Genomic DNA, 17,157 nt, shown 5'->3' on the forward strand with positions numbered 1-17,157 from the left:
ACAGGGATACTGGGAGATGGGAACAAGGGAGGAGGCAGTGGGGGACAGGGTGCTGTGCTTGTATAGCAATAGCTGGGAAATCAGAATCACGGATAGGGATGGGAGGTGTGGGATTATGCTAATAATTGATTATGCTAATAATTTAATTATAAATCCTCATGGACTGTTAGACTGATTTACCTTCCCTTTTTACTAGTGGGTGGGAAAAGCTTATATGTACATAATTTCTTTAAGACCTTAAAAATGTATTCTACATCTTTACAATACTAATCTTAGATTGGTCCATTTAACTTCAATTTAGACAAATATGAAAGCTAATCAGAAGCAAGGTGGGGCACGGGATAAGATGACTGGGAATGTAAACCAGGCAGGGTAGGGTTTCTAAGCAGCCATAATGACACAAAGTGATTAAAGAAGCTCCCAGTACCTCTGTCTACTCAATTTCCATGACCTCCTCTTCCATTCCACCTCAGCTAAACACAGAGAGGGGCACACCTGGCTATCACCCACAAGTTCCACTTCCATGTTTATAAACTCCAAAATTCCTTTATTTGACCATAACCTTTTCTCATTCTACCTTTCCCTATGCCCTCTGTCCTCCTTATGACCTCCTTTCCCCCCACCTCTCAGTTCTTTCCCAGGCCATCATTCTTCCTAATCTCAACCCCTTGGTGAACCAACTCAATTCTACACTACCCACCAGCCTGATTCCTTTGCTCTCTCTTCCTATCACCAACAGCACTTTGCCAAGCACCAACTTTGTATCATTCCCAGCATCCTTCTCCTTTGTTCCTATTCACATGCTGCTGAAATAAGCGGAAGGAAATCGGCAATTTGACCTCATCTCCACCAGGCACTCACTACAGCCAGGCAAACATTCTATTCCTTCCTCATTGATCAAGCATCTCAGTTGCCACAGGAGCTATTTCAAATCTAATCTCTTCTCAAAAATCCCTCACCCCCTCATCTGAGATCTTACCTCAATACTTCACCCAAAAATGGAAACGATTCACCCAAGCCCCACCTTCTCACATCAGTCTGACATTTCCCTTCATTATCTCTTCTTTCATTCTCCTCTCAGATGAAGGGGCAGCCTTTCTTCTTGCCAAGGCAAACCCCTCTCCAGGCTCCCTTGATCCCATCCTCACCTGACTCCTTCAGTAATATTGCCCCCACCATCATCCCCATTCTTCTTCCTCTCTTCAATCTTTCCTTATCTGCTGGCTCCTTCCCTGCTGCCTATAAACATGCCCATGTCTCCCCTATCTTTAAAAAAAAACCCCTCATTTAATCTGACCAACTCTGCTAGCTTTCATCCCATATTGGCTCAGTGGATAGGGTACTAGTCATGAAGACCTAAGTTCAAATCCTGTCCCAGACATTTACTAGCTGTGTCTTCCTGGGGAAGTCACTTAACTTCTGTCTGCCTCAGATTACCCAACTGTAAAATGGTGATAGTAATGTTTCTCAAGTACTTGGCAAATCTTAAAGCACCATAAATGTTACTGCTATCTCTCCTCCTCCCCTTTGCACTAAAATCATTTACAATCAGTGCCTTGACTTTCTCTCTTCTGGTCCCTCTCCCTCTCTTAATCTGGCTGCAGGCCTCATTACTCCACTTAACCCGCCCTCACCAAAAGTATCAATGATCTAACTGCCAAACTCCATGGCCTTCTCTCAAGCCTAATCCTCTGTGACCTCTGGGCAGCCTACGATATCCCTCTAAGTTTTTAGACACTGCCCTCTCCAATTCCTTCAACTGACCAAAACTCTTCTCAGTCTCCTTAGCTGATTTTTCATTCACTCTCAGTGGGTGTTCCCCAAGACTTTGGCCTGCGCCTCCTCTTTTCTACCCTCTCCCTTAATCTTATCAGTTCCCATGGGTTCAATTACCTCTATGCAGATTGTTTTCTCTATCTATATATCCAGTCTTCATCTCTCTGCTAAGCTAGAGTCAATTACACACCTCTGACTGCCTCTTGGAAAGCTCCAAATGGACGACCTGCAGCACCTGAAATTCACTATGTCAAAAACAGAATTATCTTTCCCTCTAAACTCTCCTCACTTCAGAACCTCCTTTATTACTGTCGTGGGCACCACCATCCTTCCAGTCACTCAGATCTGAAGTCTCACTGTCACCTTTGACTCCTCATGCTCTCTCATTCCATATATCCAATCCATTGACAAAGCTTATTTCCACCTTTACATCTCTCATGTGTATATGTACATGTATATATACGCATTTTATATATATATATAAATATCATATATCATATATCTCATATATATATGTAAGAGGGCATATACACACATATCCCTTTTTTCTCCACTTACGCATTCACAATGCTCATTTAGGCCTCCATCACCTAATGAAATAGCTTTTTTAGATTTTTCAGTTTTTGCCTAATTTTCCCCTAATTAACAAAAACCTATTTTCTCTCCATACCCCACTGAGAAAAATAAAAACAAAACCCTCGCAACAAATACGCAGTCAAGCAAACACTCCTGCATTAACTACAGCCAAAAGTATATGTGTGACTGCATCCTGAGTCAGTCAACCAGCACCCACTGTGTTGCAGGCACCTAAATGCTCGATGGCGAAACAAAGTAAGGCAAGGGAGGTGAGCAGCATGCTTCACTATCTGTGCTCTGGACTCTTAGTTGGGCATGCAGTGTAGCCTTCTAACTGAGCTCCCTTCCTCAAGTACCTCCCCACTCTAATCTAGCCTCAGTTCAGCTGCCAATATGATTTTTCTAAAGCAGGAGTTCTTTTCCTTTTTTGTGTTATATACCCCTTTCGGCAATTTATGAATCCCTTTTAATCACATTTTTACATATATCGAGGTAATACAAAATTTAAGTTAGAGGTTAATGAAACTTAAGATGCAATTTCTTCCCCCATCCAAAGTTACAGACTCCATGTAATCTATCCACAGACTCCATGGGTACGGGGTCCACGGACCCCAGGGGAAGAACCCATGTTCTAAAGCACAGGTCTGACTCCATGAGCTCTACTGGCTGGACCAAATATAGAGTCCTGCTTGGCATTTGGAGCTCTTCCTAACCCATCTCCTTCCTATCTTTTCAGTCTTCTCATTCCTGACTGCCCTCCACACACTCTGTGACCCAGATACATTGGTCTAGTTGCACTTCTTTGAACATGACACTCCATTTCCCATCTTCATGCCTTTGAACTTGTTGTGCTCCATGCCCAGGTCACACTGCCCCCTCAACTCTGCCCTTTAAACTTCCCTGGCTTCCTTCAAGGCTCACTTCAAATTTCATCTTCTACAGGAAGTCTTACCTTGTCTTCTCCAGCTGCTAATATGTTCTCCTTTCATATTACTTTCACCTTTTTTGTATTCAGTGTCTAGGTACCTAGTTACATATTATCTCCTCCACCAGAATATATGCTCCTTGAGGGCAGAAACTGTTTCTTGCCTTTTTTTTCTTCATCCCTAGCATTTAGCACAATGCCTGGCACATGGTAAGCACTTGACAAAGGGAATAATAGTCTTGATAGGAAGAAGGAAGTGCACAAGATAAAGAAGGGCTCATAAGTTACAACTTGCAAAGGAAGCTTGGATAAAAGTCATGAGCAGAAGTGAGGAATGAAGTCATAAGAAATGATTTATTAAAGGAAATGAACATAGAGATAATAGCTGATAGCCAAGTACTAAGTCTTAGGGGAAAAACTAAAATTAGGGGCTGGAAAAAAGAAGAGACAGTAACAAAGTAGAATAATAACAGCAGATCTTTATCTAATGCTTTCAAATTTGCAAAGCAGTTTAAGTACATTAGATCATTTGAATCTCATAATCACTCTGTGAGTTAGGTACCACAAGTATTATTAGGTTTGCTTTACAGGTTAGGGAAGTAGGACTCTGAGCCTTTAAGTTGCCCAAGGTGATATAGCTAAGTAAATGTCAGAGGCATGATTACAAAACCAGAATCGTCCTGACCCTACCACTTTGCACAGACCTCCATCACTTAAATCCAAATCATCTGCAAGCCATGGCATGACCTTCCTAATGTCATGGTCCTCTTCAAGAACAAAGGACAAACAACAACAATCCTGACCCCAAGTCTCTGCTATCCCACACTGTCTATAGAAAATGCGCAAAAAACAAAACGACAAGAGAACCAGGATGTTCACATAAGTCAAAGGTGGGGAGACTTTTCGGGCACAGAAACAACTCTCAGGATTTTTATTATAGCATATCTTTTTGAAACAAATATTGATAGGTAAAGTGATATAAATAGAAAGGGCACTGGCCCAGGAATCAGGAAATCTGCCATTAACTGCCTGATCAGGAGCTGGTTGATTCTCTATAGCTTTCATTTTCCTCATCTTTAAAAGTAAGGTGCTGGCACTTCACACCCACTAAGCTAACAAACAGCTAAAAATGATAAAATTCAATGTACAAAATGCTCCAGAGAAACAAGCACATGTTGGTAAAGCCATGAATTAGAACAATTTTGTGGAAAACAATATGGCAATAAACAATACCCTTTGAGAGACCCCAATTCTCTAAGAATATTAGTGAAAGGAAAAAGACCAATGCTGTACAAAAATTTTCATGTCAGCATTATTCATGATTAAATCTGAAAACAGCCCGATTGTGCAAGATTAGGGAATGGCTAAACAAACTGTAGTAAGTGAATGTAAAGGAATAAGAAATAACAAACGTGAATAGTATAAAAATAGAAAAGAAAAATAATATTAGAATATACCCAGATTATGTAAGAAAAAAGATGAAAAGCAGCATCAAATTTTAAAAAATATAGATACAGAAGAAAAAAGTTCAAAAGTGAACATGAAAGCAAACAGGCTATTTTTTCTTAAAGTTAAAATTCTTAAAATTAAACATATTTTGCAAAACAAACTGTAATGCGGTTTACAGTTTCATTTATGACCATGTTTTAATATGTATTAATAGCAACAACAACTAACATATAGCTATTACTATGTCTCAGGCCCTGTGCCAAGAGCTATACAATTATTATCTCATTTGATCCTTACCATAACCCCAGGAGGCAAGTACTGTCATTAATTCGATTTCACAAATGAGGAAACTGAGGCCAACAAAAGTTAAGTGATCTGCCCAGGGTCATACAGTTTGTCTGAGGCTGGATTTGAACTCAGGATTTCCTAACTCTAAGTCCAGTGCTGTATCCACTATACCACCTAGCTGCAAATAAAATACTAAACAATATCTAAGGTGTCTTCGGACTCTAAAAATGTATGATTTCATGATTATTTATTGACATCCTATACAAACGATGGGAAAATGTTCTAATGCTCACAAGCTCCCAGGTCTTCATTCCTCTCCAGGGTGCCCTGCTAATTCACCCCCACAGCACTTGCTCTGCCATGCTCCTGTCTGGTGCTTCTCTACCAACCCCTTTACCCCCTGATTTTCAGCTCCCTTTATGTGTTATCTTCTCCCATTAACATGTAAGTCACTTGAGGGCAGGGATTATCTTTCTTTCTGCTTTTATGTATATTCTCAGTGCTTAGCTTAGTACCTGGCACATACTAAGCACTTGATAAATGTTTGATGACTGACTAATTCATCCTTGGTTACGGAGAGGGGATGGTAGGAGGGGTCAATCTATTGTTGATTTCACCTCTGCAACATCTTTTAAATATGCCCCCTAGTCTCCTCTGACAACAGCACCCCCTGGTACAGGTCCTCGTCACCTCATAGCTGGAATACTGCAATAGGCTGCTGGGGGCGGTGGGGCAGGGCATCCACCTGCCTCAAGTCTCTGCCCACTCAATCCATCCTCCATTCAGCCATCAAAGTGATTTTCCTAAAGCACAGGTCTGCCCATGTCACACCCCTATTCAGACTCAAATATAAAATCCTCTGTTCAGTACTCAAAGCCATAATAAGCAAAGGATATTACAGAAAGGACATTGTAAGGTGGCCCCCTCCTACCTCTCCACTCTTCCTTCTCACCTTACTATCCCTCATGTACTATGTGATCCAGTGACTCTGGCCTTCCTGCCCTTCTTGCACAAACACCTCATCTCCCAAGTCTACGAACTGTCCTTGGCTCTTCCCTTCTCTTATGCCTAGAAGGCTCTCCCACCTGATTTTGGTCTCCCAGCTTCCTTTAAGTCCAAACAAAAAACCACTTTCTACAAGAAGCTTTTCCTCTTATCCCCTTTAATTTTAATGTCTCCCTCTGTTGATTGTCTCGATTTATCCTGTATACGGCTTGTTTGTACAAAGTTATCTACATGTTGTCTCACCCATTACACGGTGAACTTTCTGAGAGCAGGAACTGTCTTTTGCCTTTCCCCAGAGTTAGCATAGTGGCTATGCTATAGTCCCTGGCATGTAATAGGTGCTTAATAAATGTTTACTGACTGTGGTTTTAATAGTAAGAGCACACCTTCTACCAATGTCTCTCCACATCTTCATAGCTGGCTTAATGAACTTCTGGGAACAGAAAAAAATCTCTTTGGTGATCAGCCTCTCTACTCTTAGCCAGACTGGTCATTGGAAGGCAGACAAAGAACTTACCACTGGGCCTGTACTTAAAGTCTTTCCCGCTTGACAGTCCAGAGTCTAGCAGGGACTCTTCTGATAGCATGACCTTTGAGAAGACAGAGCTACCTCTATGCCATAAGGAGCTGAGTCGTCAAGGTAGGATTTTTGGTGCAAGTGACTACTGAACATATGGGGAGGAAATAGAGCTTAAGCTTGGAGAAAACACTAGTATTGTTACACAGATATTCACCAGTGCATAAATATATACATACCAGCATTTCACTGCCTTAAATGTAACGGACTCTTCTTGTATCTCAGTAGCAAAAGCGCTAAGTATATCTGACAACAAAACAAACATCACAATAAATAAAAACCATAATTGAGCATTGAACCAAAACCAAATCATGTTATTACTATCAGGGAGAAATTAATTCTAATGATCTCTATAATAGTTACCAAGCAGATGACCCTATCAGGGAAATGGACAGCAGAACCTAATGTTAAGGTCTGGTTACTTACTGAAAACTCTCCTTGTGGCAAAGACATAAAAAATATTAGCTCTGACAACAATGTGATTTAAAAATTTAAAAACTGAAATTCAATTACTGTATAACTACTCTAAGTGAAAATGTACTTGTTAGATGATAAGCCTAAGGAGTTTTACTTTGAATCATTTGAACAAAATAATGGAAAGACAGAATTCAGCATTCGACATTGCCACACTTGCTGTATTACACCCACTTTAAGACTAAGACTTTGGTGGTAATGGCTCAGGGGAATGACATACCATCGTTAACAGGCTCTGCAATGACATATCGTAGTCATACCAGGTAAATAAAAAAGACAGTGGGAATATATAAGAAATGCAACGGAAGGAATCTTCCATTTTTTGAGCTCCATTATCTTTAAAGCACCTTAAAAAAGCAAAATCACCCAGAACATGTCCCTATCTACTTTGTTTTGAATCAATCAATATGTCAATAAGTATTTATTGAGCATTAACTATGTGCTGGGCACTGTGGAAAATGCTTGGGGTATAAGAAAAAGTAAAGAACAGCCCCTATCCTTAAGGAGTTTACATTCTAGACAATGAGTATATAAAAAGGCATATACAAAACACACCCACACACACACAGCAGATGGGAGGTAATCTCTAGCACCTGGGGGGAGACCAGGAAAGGCCTACTGTACTGAGCTGACTTTTTAAGGAAGTGGAAGTAAGGAAGTGTCAGATCAATTTTCTTATCAATTTGACTAGTTAATGCCAATAAGCCAGAACAAATCAGAAGATAGGCATTATTATACTCAGAGTGTGGCATACCTCACAGTTGATAGAGAATGTCATTCACAATTCAGCAATTTCTACATTATATGAAATATTTATATTTCAGTATTTCTATGTTAGATGAAACAAAAGGAAAAAAACCTGTGGCTGCTCGTTAAACACAGATGGCCACACAAAGAAAAAAAATAGTATGATTGCTAAGGAAAATGTGTATCATTTACTGTAGGAGATAGTTAAGGGAACTTTCTTGTTAGTATAGCCAGTTTCACTAAATCAAAGGGAACTACCTGTCAGGCTAAATAAGCAAGGGGAACAGTCCGGAGAGTCTGAAATCTTTCTTTACCAATTAAGTGTTTTTGTAACAATTAGAAAAGGAAAGGAGACACTGAAAGAAGCCCATTGTTGCAGCTAGTCTTGCACAGTTCATGCAGGGGACAAATACAGCAAAATGGCTGCTAAAGAACAAAATGTTCTGCATGCCTAAGCATGCTTTCCCTCTGTTGAAATTGAATTTTGGGGAGAAAATAACTGACTCCATCTCTCATCCTTGTAAAAAAAAAAAACTCACATGGGGCAGCTAGGTGGCACAGTGAGTAGAGCACTGGCCCTGGAGTCAGGAGGACCTGAGTTCATAATCCAGCCTCAGACACTTGACACACTTACTAGCTGTGTGACCCTGGGCAAGTCACTTAATCCCAATTGCCCTGCCCTCACTCCTCCAAAAAAACCCCACGAAAACAAAAAAAATAACAACACAAAAACTCACTTGATCCTACCATTCCCACTCCCTGTCTCTTCTCCCCTTTGTGGTCAAATGCCTTAAAAAAGCCATTTATAGATTCAGTGTTCCCACTTCTCCTCTAATTGAATTCAACCATAAATGTTCTCTTCAGAATCACCAATCTAATGGCTTTTTCTGAGTCTTCAACCTTTTTAACCTTCAATTTTCACATCCTAGATATGCTCTCCTCTCAGAATTTCTGTGACACTCCCATGTCTTGGTTCTCCTACTTATCCTCAGTCTCACTTGCTGGATCTTCATCTATGTAATAACTGCTAATTGTGGGTGTCCCCAAGGCTTTGTTCAGGGTCCTCTTTTTTCCTCACATTCTCTCACTTGTTGATTTCATTAGCTCCCATAGGTTCAGTCATCACCTCTATACAGATGATTCACAGGTTTATATATTTACCCCTAGAATGTCTTTCCTGAGCACCAGTTCCATATCGCACAAGAATCTATTGGACATTTCAAATTAGATTTTCTGTAGACATCTCAAACTCAATATGTCCGAAATAGAATTCATTTTTCTTCCCAAACCCCTCTTCCGAACTTATTGCTGTTAAGGGTACCACCATTCTCCCAGTTACCCAGATTCTCAGTCATCTTTGACTCCTTACTCTCACCCCATGTATCTAGTCCATTGCCAGATGTTAATGGTTCTACCTTTACAAAGAATCTCATGTATGTCTCTCTACTCACAACTAGTTCAGTCCCTCATCATCTCTCACCAAAACTACTAAAATAGCTATCTAATTATTTTCTCTGCCTGAAGTCTCTCCCCACTCCAGTCTACAGTCCACATAGTTGCCAAAATAATTTTACTAAAGCACAAGCCCATGTTACCTCCCTAACTTAAACTCCATTGGTTCCTTATTATCCCAGGATCAAATACAAATTCCTTTGAAATCAGTCAATAAATATTAACTAAGCAGTAGACAGGGAGAGACTGAAGATTAGAGAGAGAGAGGGAGAGCAGAGGTAATAGCTGGAGAAGAGGATATTAATTTAGAGACCAGGATTAGTTTGAAACAAAGAAAAAATATTTTATCATCTGCTCTTAAACAAACTCAAACATTTTCTTAGTAAATGAAGAAAAGAGATATGTGAGGAAATAGAGAAACATTCCTACAATAAATAAAAGAAGGAAGAAGTGATACCTTCTATGGGATATTCCCACCACAGTCTGCTAAGACTAGAGCTAAGACTTTACCTTTAGTCTCAGTAATTAATCTTCCATATGAACATCAGCACCACCATTTTTACGCTAGTTCTACATTGGAACAACAAAACAACTGAAGAAGAGAGAGTTCACTGTGGGCCTACGTTTCTCAAACTCTTTTTGCTCACAGCACAGTACTATTTTTTGCTAAAAAGAACTGGGGCACACTGAATTTTAAGTTGGCAACTGTACATGTGATTGCAAGTATACACTTCAAATAATTCTGATTCTAGTGAATTCCTATATTCTCTTTTAAAAAGCCCTCACACCTCCTTTTATTGTGCAAATAAGATAACACCTGAAATAAATTCATAAACAGTCTTTAAACTTAAAAAATTACTTATCTCTTCCGTTACATGTGCTTAAATGCCCTATACCAATTCTTAAGTCTATTAAGTATGATTGAAAACAAATTACACCACAGATTAAGCCTTCAAAAAATGTTTCAAAGTATTAATGGTCCATAAAAAGTATCTACAATTTAGCATTAATCTACATCTACACTCCTTAGTCTCTGGAATTCAAACAGGGAAATAATGAGAAGTAAAAGTGATGTAATGAAACATGAAGAGTCAGTTGATAGCCACTTAAGGAAAGAGGCCTACTAGGCTTGAGTCTATGATTAGATGACGAAATGTGGAAAGAAGGGGAAATGTATCAAACAGAACTGCAGAAACCTCTAAGTCGAAGAACTGCTAATAAGCCAGGCAAGTTATTGATGATCTAGGGCTTCAAGCAATTTACTTACATGTGAGTATTTTCTGAAGTACAGCAACACAGATCTGTTAAAATATAACAAATTGCCATCACTCGATATATATGCATTTTAAAAATTCAATTATAAACTTAACAAATATAAAAATTTCCATATACAGAAAAAGAGGCTTGTACATGGATATAATACCTTAAAAAACAGAATAAGCCAAATGGTAAAAGGCACAAAAATTCAATGAAGAGAAGAATACCTTGAAAAACCGAAATGACCAAATGGAAAAGGAGGTACAAAAATTCATTGAAGAAAATAACTGAGCTACCACCACACACCTATCAGATTGACTAGTATGACAGAAAAGGAAGATGATAAATGTTGGAGGGGATGTGGGAAAATTAAAACACTAATGCACTGTTGGTGAAGTTGTATACTGATTCAACCATTCTGGAGAGCAATTTGGAACTATGTCAAAAGGACTATAAAACCATGCATACCCTTTGACCAAGCAATACCACTATTAGGTCTGTATCCCAAAGAGATTAAAAAACAAAAGGAAAAGGACCTATATCTACAAAAAATAGTTATAACAGCTCTTTTTGTGGTGACAAAGAATTGGAAATTGAGGGAATGTCCATTAATTGGAGAATGACTGAACAAATTGTATATGATTGGGATGGAATACCACTGTGATATAAGAAATGACAAGCAGGACGCTCTCAGAAAAATCTGGACTTATATGAACTGATGCAACGTGAAATAAGGAGAACCAGAAGAATATTGTATACAGTAACAGCAATGTCGTACAATGACCAACAGTAAATGATTTAGCTATTCTTGGCAATACAGTGATCTAAAACAATTCTGAAGGATTTAATGATGAAAAATTCTATCTACCTCCAAAGAAAGAACTGATGGAGTCTGAATGCAGGTTGAAGCATATTTATTCTTTACTTTATTTTTCTCTTTTTGGCGGGGGGAGGGGGTGTCTGTATTTTGTTTCGCAACACAGCTAACATGGAAATATGTTTTACATGACTGCCCATGTATAACCTATATTAAATTGCTTGCCTTCTCAATGGGAGCGGGGGAAAAGGGGGAGGAAAGGAGAGGGGGGAGGGAATTTGAAACTCAATTTTTTTTTTAAAACAAATGTTAAAAATCATCTTTACATGTAATTGGGAAAAAAATAAAATAGTAAATTTTAAAAAATAAATGCTAATAACTTCCTGCTATCTCCAGAACCAAATAGAAAATCCATTTACTTCTGAAGCCCTTCACAACCCACTCCCTTCTTATCTTTCTAGTTGTTTTACACTTTACTCTCCTACTCCCCTTCCTACATATCCTAAATACTGAGACACTAACCTTCCTGCTGTTTCCTGAACATGACACTATATGCCTTTTCACTAGCTGTCTGTTTCCCGTGCCTGGAATGCTCTCTCTCCTCACCTCTGTCTCCTGGCTTCCTTCAAGTTTCAGATCAAATCCTACCTTCTTCAAAATTCCCAGTCCCAGTCCCCCTCAATGCTGGTGTCTTTCCTCTGAAATTTCCTCCAACTTGCCCTGTATCTTCAATGTTCAGTTGTTTGCATGTTATCTTCCCTATTTGATTGGAAGGGCAGAGGCTGCTTTTGTCTTTTTCCTGTCCAATCTCATGTTTGTCACTTCCATGACACTATCTATCCATCTCATTCTCTGCTATCCCCCTTTCCTTTTGCCTTCAATCTTTCCCAACTTCAGAGTCTTTTCTAATGAGTTGTCTTCTCAGTATGTGACCAAAGTATTGACTATTTAATAAATGTCTTTTTAAAAGCACAATATTGTACTAAGTTCTACATATTATAATTTAACCATTCTCCAATTTATTAACATCAAATTTGTTTCTAGTTTTTTGCTACAACAAAAAGTGCTGCTATGTTTTTGTGCATATGGGTCCTTTTCCATTTTTTCCTTGTCATCTTCGCCAATCCAATGGGCATAAAGTGGAGCCTCAGAATTGTTTTAATTTCAATTTCTCTTATTATTGGTGACGGGAGTATTTTTTCATACAACTATTGATAACTTGCACTTCTTTTGAGTAGTTCTAGTTCATACCCTTTTCACATAAAATGTATGGCTCTTTTTATTTATCCTGAATATCAGATCTTTACCAAAGAAATTTACTACAGATTTATTTCACAGTCAACTGTTTCTTTTCAAATTCTAAATATATTTCACTTGTTTATGCAAAAAATTTCTCAATTTTATGTAATAAAAATAGTCCAGCTCATCTTTCATGATCATCTTTATTTCTTATTTGATCAAGAAATTATGCCCCCACCCTATCTACTGTTATGAAAACTATCTCTTTTCCCCTGTCATCTAACTTATTTATGTTAAGCTCTATTAGATATAGACCATGCATCTACGGGGGGTGGTGGGGCAGGGGTTGTTGTGATACATGATGTGACATGTTGGTTTAAATCTAATTTTGGCCAACTGCTTTCCAAGTATTGCAGCAATTTCTGCTGACTAGTAGGTCCTTACCTCAGTAGTTAGTGTCCTCGGATTTACAAAATACTATGCTATATTTGATTGCTTCAGGATTTTGTGACTGACCAACTTTTCCATTTTTTAATCAGTACCAAAGAGTTTTGATAATTACTATTTTGTAGCATAGAAATTTAGCACCACTAGGTCCTATTGCTCCCTAATTTTTTTCATTATTTTCTTTGACTTTTTGTTCATGCAAATGAATTTTTTTCACGATTTCACCTAGTTTTGCAAAGTAAACCTTTGGTAGTTTATTATGTTCTAAAAATTCATTTAGATAGTATTGTCATTTTTATATGTATGATCCACTAATGAGAAACTAATCTCACAGTAATTATTTAAGTCTTTATTTCTGTATGAGTGTTTTTGTAGTTGTATCCATATAATTCCTGTATGTATCTTGGTAAGTGGGCTCCCAGCTCTTTTATACATCCCAAAGACATTGTAAATGGGATTTTTTTTCTCCCTCTTTCTCCTAGATTTTGTTGGGAATATAAAGATTGATAATTTTTGTAGGTATATTTTAATCCTGCTCCTTAATTCATTGTTGTTTCAATTATTTTTTTTAAATTGTATTTAAAGAGTTCTAAGGAAATTATCATGTCATCTGCAAAAAAGCAGATTGTTTCTTCTTTGCCTAAGCTTATTCTCTACATTTTTGTCATTGTTGTAACTAGCATTTATAGAACTATATCAAAATACAGTGGCATTATATTTTTTAAAAGTTGTTTTCCACATCTCTTGATATAATCACGAGATGTTGGATGGTTTTGTTATTATGTTTCATATATAGATATATATATATATATATATATATATATATATATATATATATATATATATATATATATGTTAACCATTTGTTATGGTATGTTATTAACATGATCAGTTTACCTGTAATTTTCCTAAGGTTAAACAAACCCTACATTCCTGGTAAGGTGTAAATTCAACCTGGTCATAGTGTATATTCTTTATGAATAATCTGCTGTAGCCTCTTTGCTGTTGTTTTATTCAATATTTTTACATTAATTTTCATTGGAGATGTCTGCCTATAGATTTCTTTTTAATTTTCTCTTTCCCAGGCTTTTATATTAGTACTGCATTTGTCTAGACTGCCTTCTTTTTCTATTTTTGTCAACAATTTATGTAATAGACTTAATTTAAATAGATAGGATAGAATTTATATGTAAATCCATTTGGTCCTGGAGTTATTTTTCTTTGGGAGCTCATTTATTTATTCAATTTTTTTTTGTAATCACTTAATTTTTTCCCTAAAATTAAATTACTGAAATTCTACTTCTTTTTCCATTAATTGGGGTACTTCATATAAATATTAATATTAAGCTATTTAAGTTATCATATAGTCTAACAAAACAGTTGCTAGCAATTTGATTAATTTCCTCTTCAACTATTATGAATTCCCCCTTTTTCATATGAGCATAATCATTTCATTTTTTAGTCTTTTTAGAAATCAAATTGCCTAATGGTTTATTTTTATTTTTAAAAATCTAGCTCCTTAATTTACCTATTTAATGTTTTTTATCTTCAATTTTGTTTATCCCTTCTCCAAATTTTGAAAATTTTTATTTTTGTGATTAGTGGGGTTTTTTAATTTGTTGCTGTTCCATTTTTCTATACCCAAATCATTAATCTCTTTTCTTTTTGCTGATGTGTTTAGAAATATAAAATTTATCCTAATAACTGCCATGTTATAAAAATTTTCTATATTTCTATGATTTATTCTTTGATTAACATCCTTTAGGAAATTATTCAGTTTCCACTTAAGTTTGAATCTTTTTCAAGTAACCTTTTTTGGTTATAATTTTTATTAAGTTTAGTGAATAAATGTTGTATTTAATATAATAAAGTTTCTATGCCCCAGACCATGTTCAATTTTTTTAAAGGTGCCATGCACAACTAAGAATACACACATTCCATTTAATTACCATTTAGTCATAACCAAAGAGGTATCTAGTCTGAAAGAAAAACAGTGAGTTCCCCAATTACTTTTGTTGTCTCTTTCTCCCTGTAATTATTTAGCCTTTCTTTAAATACTTAAGTGCTTTGTCATATGGTAGATACACACACACACACATATATATGCATATATATGTATATATATGCATATATGTGAAGCATTAATATTATTTCATTATCTATGGTGCTTTTCAACATAATGTATGTACACCGCATCTTTTTTACCAGTGTCCATTTGTATTTGCAGATTATCTGAGAACACGTAGACAACACTGCTTTTTTTGTTTTATTTCATCTGTGGCATAATAAATTCTGCTCCAATCCCTCATTTTAACTCTGTGTGGATCTTTATGTTTCAACTATGCTGCATGTTTCTTATAAACAACATATGCTGGCTTCTGTTTCCTAACACATTTTTTTTATTATCCTCCATTTTATGGGCAAGTACATCCCATTTCTATTGACAGTTATGGTTGTTAATTGTTTTCCCTCCTTCATATCCTCTTGAACTTTTTCCTTTCTTTGGACCCTTGCTCTTTACTAGAGAAGAAAGAAAAGGAATATGAGCAACACTATTATGCTATAAGTAAAATAATCAGACTCCATTGTTGCTTCTCCTCTCTTTACCCAACTCAAACTCCAATCATTAGTTCTTACATTTTCTTTTACTTTTTGGTGACCCTTTTACAACCTATCCTCCAAGCATAAAGTTTGTTTTGTTCTTTGACTACTCCCTTACCAAGTTTGCCCTGCTTCATAAACCCCTATACCTCTGTCCCCAAATGTTGCATTTAATGTATTTTTATAGCAAATTCTCTTTTCTAACCTTTCCACCCACCTCTTTCTCCACCTTTTCATACTCATCTTCTGGTACACCCCAATTACAAGAAATAGTAAGTTCTTCCTCCTTTTTAAGTTGTTCCCTAGTGTATTCCTTTTTCTCTTTTCTTTCTTTTCTTAAAAACAATACACAGAACAAATCACTCCCCACCTCCCTAAATCGACATTTATCTTTCTTTACTCCCACTATGATCCTTGAAGACTGGGAAATTCTTAACAAATACTTATACCTTCTCTTCTGTTAGAATGTAAAAATTGCTTACAAGAAACATGCTTGAACTGCTCACTTTCAGGAGCCAGATGGTGGAATAAGCAGATTAAGTGCCATTAACTCTGCCATAGTCAATTATACACATGAAATCATGCAAAATATATTTTCATATTAGCCAAGTCGCAAAAAAAGCAAGAAAAATGAAGTGAAAAAATTATGCTTCAATTTGCATTCAGTGTAATGGAACACTATTATTCTATAAGAAATGATGAGCAGGGGGATTTCAGAAAAACATGGAAAGACTTACATGAACTGATACTGAGTGAAGTAAGCAGAATCAGGAGAACATTGTACGCAATAACAGCAACATTGTGAGATAACTGACTATGATTGACTTAGCTCTTCTCAGTAGTACAATGATCCAAGACAATTCTAAAAGACTCATGGCTATCTACATCCAGAGAAAGAACTATGGAGTCTGAGTGCAGATCAAAGCATAGTAATTTCATTGTATTTTGTGGCTTTTCCCTTTTGCTCTGTTTTTTCTTTTACAACATGACTAGTGTGGAAATATGTTTACATGACTGCACATGTATAACCTATATCCTATTGATTACTGTCTTGGGAAGAGGGGATGGGAGGGAGGGAGAAAAAATTTGAAACTCAAAACCTTATAAAAAATGAATGCTGAAAACTATCTTGACATGTAGTTGGAAAAAATAAAATACTATTTACCAAAAAATAAAAACAAAAATCAACTTTACAGAGAAAAAAAAAAGAAAACCTCAAATGGAATCACAAAGAGTTAAACACAACTGAAAAATGACACAACCACAAAAAAGTCTTACCCATCTCAAGCTCCCTATAAGAGCAAAAGGCCATCTTTTCAAATACTAACAACTTTTCAGTGTTTCTATATGGCAGTGATACATAGAACGCCATTGTTTCAGAAGAGCTAAAGTATCAAACAGAGATAATGGAGAGGTACGCAGGATGTGTGAGCATCTTGCAATATATAATCAACATGGGACTCTGAAGAATAGGAATAAAAGATGTCATCAAGAAATCATATGACAAGAGGAGAAAATAGGTTGGGT

At 36.7% G+C, this 17,157-nt stretch overlaps 1 protein-coding gene across 1 annotated transcript in view; it reads right to left on the reverse strand.

The window, feature by feature from the left end:
- Positions 1 to 17,157, reverse strand: part of FANCA (FA complementation group A) — a 103,303-nt gene that overhangs the window by 72,780 nt on the left and 13,366 nt on the right. The window contains exons 9-10 of the mRNA XM_036750246.1: positions 10,537 to 10,570; positions 6,776 to 6,842 (exon numbers count right to left, since the gene is read on the reverse strand). Coding sequence (XP_036606141.1) covers positions 6,776 to 6,842; positions 10,537 to 10,570 — 101 coding nt within the window. The remainder of the gene's footprint in view (positions 1 to 6,775; positions 6,843 to 10,536; positions 10,571 to 17,157) is intronic.

This window comes from Trichosurus vulpecula, chromosome 3 (genome assembly GCF_011100635.1).
Source record: "Trichosurus vulpecula isolate mTriVul1 chromosome 3, mTriVul1.pri, whole genome shotgun sequence".
Taxonomy (NCBI): Eukaryota; Metazoa; Chordata; class Mammalia; order Diprotodontia; family Phalangeridae; genus Trichosurus; species Trichosurus vulpecula.